Consider the following 7,601-nt stretch of genomic DNA (forward strand, 5'->3'; position numbering starts at 1 on the left):
GCACACAAACTTTTTTCTCTTTGTTTCACAACAATAATATTTTGAACTCCAAGACCTCCATGAGCAAATCCACAAGAATGCAACAACTCTATGCCTTCCCATATCTTAATTAATAAAGATATCCACTCGGCAAAAGTGATTCCATGAGTATAGCACAATCCTTCCAAGGACATGTACACTCCAGTTCCTATATGACCATACAATTTTGCTATTAAAATGAATGGCTTTTTATCCCGACAAATACCAATTAAGATTGGAAGACATGAATGAGATGGTAAGTTAAGAATAGTTCTTGCTTCATCAATGACATCAAACTCAGATTTCCTCACTGCAACTGCCATTCCTCTAAACCAACATAACTCCATGCTATCAAAATTCCCAATTGGGAATGAATATGTAGGCTTCCTTGATAAGGAACGTAGCAATTCCGAACAATTGATACTCATGCAATCAGGTAATCCACATAACATTTTATTCTCAGTTGAGCAATCTATGAAATGAGACAAGAAAATAAAGTTTGCTCCATGTCCAAGATAGTTCTTCTCAAGATGGAAAATCATCCCCACCAAAAATGGTTCTCAATATTATATACAATTAACACCAAAAAATTAAGCCCTTCCTCAAATTATTCTTTTCGTGTGCCTCTAAAATTTATGTTAATTAGGGACTGCGCTAGCTATTTTAAACTATACCATTTTCCGTATGACATTGGATAACATTTTCAATGGCGTCGATGTGGCTAATGCCAGAATAAAAGTAGACATGGTTGCTATGAATTCGCTTCACCGTAGGAAAACACTTTCGTACAATGAACCCATACTCTCGAACAGATATACTCTTATATTTATTTCTCAACACTTTTAGAACATCTGAGCATTTTACGCGACATAAGCAATCTTGATGAAACATAGTTGACAACCTATAATAAAGTCATATATAACGATTAAGGACACAAGCGACTGCGTTCACGGATTCCGGTTGACAAAAAACACCACAAGTGAAGACATTCTCACCAATTTGCACGAGCTTCTCGAAAGTGAGACGGTTTATGTTTTCTTCTTGATGCATCTTTTTTCGGCATTGCTTCAACTCAAATGACATAAATGGGCTTTAATATGGACGGGCAGTACAGTATATAAGAGTATGCAGCATATGTGATTAATGTCCATTGTCCATTTATAAAATAAAAACAATAGTACCCGCTCGGTGATTGGTCTATAGCCGTGTGTGCATTTGCCTGTGCAAACCGATTTCAACTCAACCAATCAAATCAATCTATTAATCAAAAAAAATTTGCATATCGATGTAAATTTGTCTGTTTCGAATTATTGTTTCGTATCATTGTATACAAGAGGTAAAACTGTTTTTTGTGTTTGCACCATTGCACTGGCTTATGCAAACTTTGAAGCCGTTTGTGGGAACTCGAGCAGATGCAATCGTGCAACCCAAGACCTTCGGTCTCCTGCTTGCATTGATCTGCTATAAAAGTTTTCCTAAAGGTCTCATTGGTTTGCATAAGCCAAATTGTATTTCTCAGATGATATATGGGCATATGTGACGTAACCGATCTAATAAATGCCCTATATTAAATTAACACCTTATACATATTAAACGCCCCACCCCTCTCCTTGCAACGCCACTTACTAATAAAGTCCCGTCCTCGATAGACACCCACCACCTTCACAACATTACCTTTATGATATATTAATTATAGTGGTACAATTTGGCTTATAAGAAGTTTAGTTTGTCTTAGTTTTGTTATATTTGTTCACACAAACAACTAATATACACGTCTCTCTTTTCATTTCGCTGCACCACAACATCTAGAATTGATTAAACGCCCTGGCCGTTAATAAGTTCATTTACGGTACCAACGGACACTCAAAGTAAAGTAACATATATATCATAAATGAACTCCACTTTTAACATTTCGAAATTCGAATTCCGCTGCGTCGACATTTTCACTTTACGGTGCTTTTTGTGAAATAAACAGCACCGCATAATGCAATATCATCGAGCATATGTGATTGTTACACAAAAGCATGCAGTAGCCAGTAGGAATGTTTTGTTACAGCAAATAGTTGACAGTTGTGGCTTTAAATTTTTTTAACAAATTATGTTTCAAATAAAATATTGATTTTTTTATTTAGTACAACGACCCTTATAGCATGGATCTTATAAGTAGCAGAGTATGTAGCATCTTATAATAAAAAAAAACCCCAAAACCGATCACGTTCTTTTCTTAACATCAGAATGTTAGTTTAGATTGTGATTGTAGGGAGGGTTGGTATTGCGTAGAGAATATTTGAAGCTCACAGCAAGAATGCGTGATACGTAATACGTGCAATGATTACGGCAGTTTTGCAACATGACAAGAGTGTTCGATCTGTAAAATGGCTTAAGTGTTCTTTGAAATGTGCAACAGTGCTCAGTAACGTAGATTAATAATTTTGAGTTTTATATTATTTCAATCCAAACACGTATTCGGTTTCATTTCTCATTTTCCTCTTACAGCGGCAGAGCCATCAAGGGTGCCGAACCAAACCGCACTCTCTCGTCAGCATCGTTTCGTTAGCTTGAACATCGGTAAAGTTAGTCATCTGTTTTGAGTTAATCTCGAGCAAAATATGAAACATGGGAAGGCTTATAACGTTAAAAAACAAATTGGTTGATTTAGACGGACAAATCATGAAATTCGGTGTTTTCAAAAACTCGCCCCAGACCCCGTTGATCAACTGACCAAGCTTTGGATACGTCTCGGCTATTTTATATATGATATGAATGCTCACAATTTTAGATGAATTGGTTTGGGCAGACATAGCTAATGGGTTGGGATATATGTCGCATATAAACTCTTACTTGTAAGACATTGATAAATAATAAAAAACATATTTCTCTCACAATTCAACGACGGGCCAAAACTTCCGGTGTTGTACAGAAGAAGAGAAAATGACTGTGCACTAACATGACGTCACAAAACCAAATGTTTGCGTGATATCAGTTATTATACTAGATACGTAAACAACTAAATTACATAATAAGTACATAAAAAGTAGCTATTAGTTTACGAATAGTAGCTATGTCGTCTATTCAATGTCACTGTCCACTTCTGAGAGCTCTTCGATATTTTCATCTTCAGTATCGGATTCCTCATACGGTGAGCTTTCAGATTCATTGGGAATGTTGACATCATTGGTTAAGTTGACAATCTCAGCCTGGAGAAGAAAAGTTTCTCCAAGTGGAAGCTCAAAACTTTTCTTCAAGCTGAACAACTCATTCCGCAATTTGGTTTTAAATCTTATCAGTTCATGCTTTGAACCAAGCATGAATTCATCGCTCCTCAAATCACCATGATCAGCAAGTGCTTCCTCAATTTTTGAGCTAAGATTGGTGTAATACAATAGAAGCCTTTGTCTTTCCAAGTTTAAAAGTTTCTCTTCCTCGTCACATCATTTTAGGATTAAGTACATTTCAATAGCCTTCCTCTTTGTGTATACTGGGACCGAGGCTTCCCCTAGAATGTCATCCTCACCAGACTCAAATCCCTCATAAAGGTCTGATGTAGGATCTTTCGATTTGTCAAATGTCAGACGATCGGGAAAATGGTTTATAAAATCACGAAGAGAATCAATGGCAGCATTGTGTTTCTCAATTGTTAAATTCATCTTGTTCGTGATTTTGGTGATTTGCCTGGACAAGCGAGTGGCAATTTTCTGACCATCTAAACAAGTAAAATGAATACAAAATTAACATTTACAAGAACAACAAAAGACAGATATGGTAACATAGCTTAGGTTACAAGTATTCGAAATTTACAGTGTATTACAGTACCTTCATACTTCTTTCTCTTTGTATGACTTGCAATGCAACGACGTTAAAATTAGGATGACCAGGTTTCCATCTTTCTTTTACAGAATGCTTTCGTTCAATATCTTTTAAAATCTTTCGAAACCTGTTTACATAAATTTTGCGCGTATGTAAAAAAAAACTTTAACGCAAAATATTGCTTTGACACATTTATAAATACTGGTATAGTTCTTTCGACATCTGATAAATTGAGTAATCTTCAGATGTTATCTGATGTTTTTCTTCAAAACATCCGAATGATGTAGCACTAAGAATTTAATAATTCACCAATTAGGCTCAAAAGAAATATTAAAACGTCAATAGGCATGTATTATAGAGAAACAGCCAGTTTAGTACATTAAAAAACCTACCTTAGTTGTTTAAAATGCAGTACCTTTTGAACGTACGTCACTTTCCAGTTCTCCGTGGTTTCTTTATGTTCTGTATTTAAAAAGTACGTCTTTAAATCCTACAGACTGATTTGTTAAGAATGAAACTATTTGCCATGAATGACATTATATTCCTGGGTTGACTCTTGACATAATTTCCTTCTCTATGGCCTCCCACTGACAAACAATTTCAGGATCGTACGTCACTAACAAACAAAATAAATTCGTATTTCCTTGGATGCAAATTGAATTGAGAGTTTGGTTAGGCAAAAAGAAATCTTAAATACTTTTCGGCCACAGAAAGCTTCGACGTTAATGATTTTCCTGAAACAAATCATATGCAAAAAATTAAAACGATTAAGGCGCAACAAACAAACAAAAACATTTTCATTGTGTCAACACATAGTTACACATAAAGCAATGACAATATTCAAGCACCTGCATTGCTAAAATTTCTTCGAGATAAGTGAAGAAGCGCGTCTGTCAAAAGATCTACTCTTCTACTGGCAGACATCTCCTTAGTAATTGCTGAGAACCCACGAAGGTAAGCCCAGAGCCTTTCAATAGCCTCACAATCTGTAAGACCAAAACCATCGAGCCTTCTAGGACTGAACTTGACCTGTTTTTTTGAAGACATGAAAAAATAATATTTTACATACGGCGGCTTTTTATCAAGGAAGAAACCAGAGCAGGAAAGATTGTCTTTCTTCAATCGCTACATCATTACCTAGGGATGTACTTTTCTGGAGGGAGGGGGTGCTCTAGTTTGGATAAGATTCTAGTGGTTGCTTGTTGCCGTAACATGCAAGACATTTTTCGTTAAATTTTGTTACTTATATACAATGATTGGAAATTTTGAAATTGTGCTCCATAAACCCCAATTACGATCGCTTGATGGTTTGATATACATAAATTTCTTAGGGAAACTGCCACTCGTCATCCATCTCTACTAATCAAGGTTGGAGGAGAGCACATTCCTCCGTTATCTCGCCTCTTAATCCATCCCTGTCATTACCAGGTACAAAGCTTTATTCATTACCTGGCATGAAGCCTTGTGTACATAACAATGAAATATCGGCACCGAAAATGACACTTTTGACAAAATGTCATGCCTCTTGTTTGCCTAGAACGGTACCAATTTATTCAAAGTTTAGTTGGTGAATGAACTTGTCCCACATCATACATGCCAACATTAAGATACCTTTAAATGTGATGATAATACACATCCAATATCATACATTATTTTTAAATCAACACCAGGACTTTGGTCAGCATCTTTTAAAATGCTTTGGATTAGGAACAGCGAATACGAAATTCTGAATATTAATAATAAGACACTAAATATTATTAAAGAATAATAATAAATCTCGTTAGCACAGAATCGTTTTGTCCTTTGTCATTTTATTTCAAAATTGACACAGGAAAAGAAATTATAACCCGACGATTTGTTGTCCATACCACCTCATCAAAGATCAACAATATTGATAATTACGTGCAAACCAAGGCTAAGACACTAACCTTTCCCCATATTTAGTGCTGAAAAATCGTCCAGCGTGTGAATGCCTAATGCAACCACTACTTAACACTCCTTTTTCATCAAACAGTTGAATTTTTCCTTTGGAGTGAAGTGCTTCTGTAACTTCTCCTGCCTTAAATATCTGACAACTCTAAAATAAGGTGGAGCACATTATAGATTAGAGCATACATAACAATTGTTTTATCACTGTAAAAATAAACATGACAGTTTACACAATCGAGACATAGACCATGTATAAACATGATAAATTAAAGGAAAAGAAAAAAATTGGTTGTTTGTAATTTTGATTTTAAATCCACGTAGCTACTTACGTATGTATGAGGGCCCATGGACCTGCATGAAGCATAGACCCACTTTTTTCAGGGGCGAATCCTGCCCAATCTCTTATTGTTAATTAACGATGCAAATTTGTCAGCAAAATTGTTAATAATTTCTTTAGAAAATCAAATCCATTCATTGTTTTTCCAGTGATTGAATACAAAAATATTTGCAGTGTAAAAGTAAAAAAGTGCTGGCTTTGCCATTTCTTTTCATTGGACTACATATAAAGTTTGTTTTCAAATTATTCAACCCTCCCTTCACAGAATACTTTTGAATAGGCTTCAAAGTCCTTCATTATGCAATAATTACCTCTACTACTTTGTTATTAGTCTTGCTATAATGATCAACAAAATCATCTACTTCATCCTGATCAGCAAATATTAGGCAGCCATGGTTTTGGACAGCAAAACTATTCCCTGCCAACTTTTTGCGAGTTAGACCAAAGCAAGCATCTATGGAATGAATGGCCACACCTATCTCACCAGTCTAAAGCAAACAAAGCTCTTTAATAAAATGAAACGAATTTTATGGTAAACATGTAACACTTCATATTTCACAACAACTTTAAATGTTCTGATAATATATGTGACAAAAAAACATATAATTTAAAATAGTTCGCAAAGCAAATAGTAGAAAAAAAATATCAAATACTGAGTTGTGGGCAAAGAGGGCAATATCTATAATCAATCAGGTCTTTCTGTATGAACTTTAATGATCTGACTTGGTGTTTGAAAGATCTGACAAAAAAATAAAATTCTTAAATGATATAATATATACAGTCAAACCTTTTGTATCAAATGACCTTGTACTAAGCAGATACTGTGCAAAATCCAAAACTTAATCTCATATAGCTAATAATGATGAAAGTATAATGATGAAACCTCAATCAAGCTGACACTTTCATTAAGCTGACACTAGTCTGTTGTCCAATGGTGTGTGCTTAAAACAGGTTAGACTGTACTAATCTACACATATAATCTAACTATTAGGTCTACAATAACTGTAAATAGAATTTTGTTTTATAACACATAACATATCTGTATTCATCGAATGATCCATTGTTTAACACATACATGTTTTTGACCTTAACAAGAATAAAATGAACACCTAGTAAACTTGTGCATTTGTTTCAAAAATAAAATAAGGTTGAATACACAAAGTCATAACAGCAAAGGAAACTTCATGTACAATTTGAATGTGCTCTTACTTTATTTGAGGCAAATACGCATTATTTATGTTGTTTGTAAATAACAGTCATTCAATAAAATTTTTTGCAAAGTACAACCCATCTATTTCCACTATTTGATGGGTAGACTATCATATGGGTGCCCAATTCAGGTTTATGAGAAATACATACCAGTCAAGGTAGCATTTCAGGATATTCAATTTCAACAGTGATGCAAAATTTGTGCAAGGATACATGGCTCTCGAGCAAGAATTTTTCAGAAAAATCCATGAAGTCAAAGTGAAATGCAATTTTGGGTTTAGAAGATGAGCCTGGAAACAGC

General features: G+C 34.8%; 1 protein-coding gene across 1 annotated transcript; it reads right to left on the reverse strand.

Moving 5' to 3' along the window:
* Window positions 1–4,497: 4,497 nt before the first annotated feature.
* LOC124449121 lies at window positions 4,498–6,388 on the reverse strand. Its single transcript, XM_047000068.1, has 6 exons — window positions 6,362–6,388; window positions 5,754–5,902; window positions 5,437–5,551; window positions 5,275–5,358; window positions 4,674–4,854; window positions 4,498–4,559 (listed from the first exon to the last, which is right to left on the reverse strand). The coding sequence occupies exons 1-6, from the start codon at window positions 6,386–6,388 to the stop codon at window positions 4,498–4,500; spliced, it is 618 nt and encodes a 205-aa protein (XP_046856024.1).
* Between the last annotated feature and the right edge of the window lie 1,213 nt (window positions 6,389–7,601).

Source organism: Xenia sp. Carnegie-2017, unplaced genomic scaffold (assembly GCF_021976095.1).
Source record: "Xenia sp. Carnegie-2017 unplaced genomic scaffold, XeniaSp_v1 HiC_scaffold_23, whole genome shotgun sequence".
NCBI lineage: Eukaryota > Metazoa > Cnidaria > Anthozoa > Malacalcyonacea > Xeniidae > Xenia > Xenia sp. Carnegie-2017.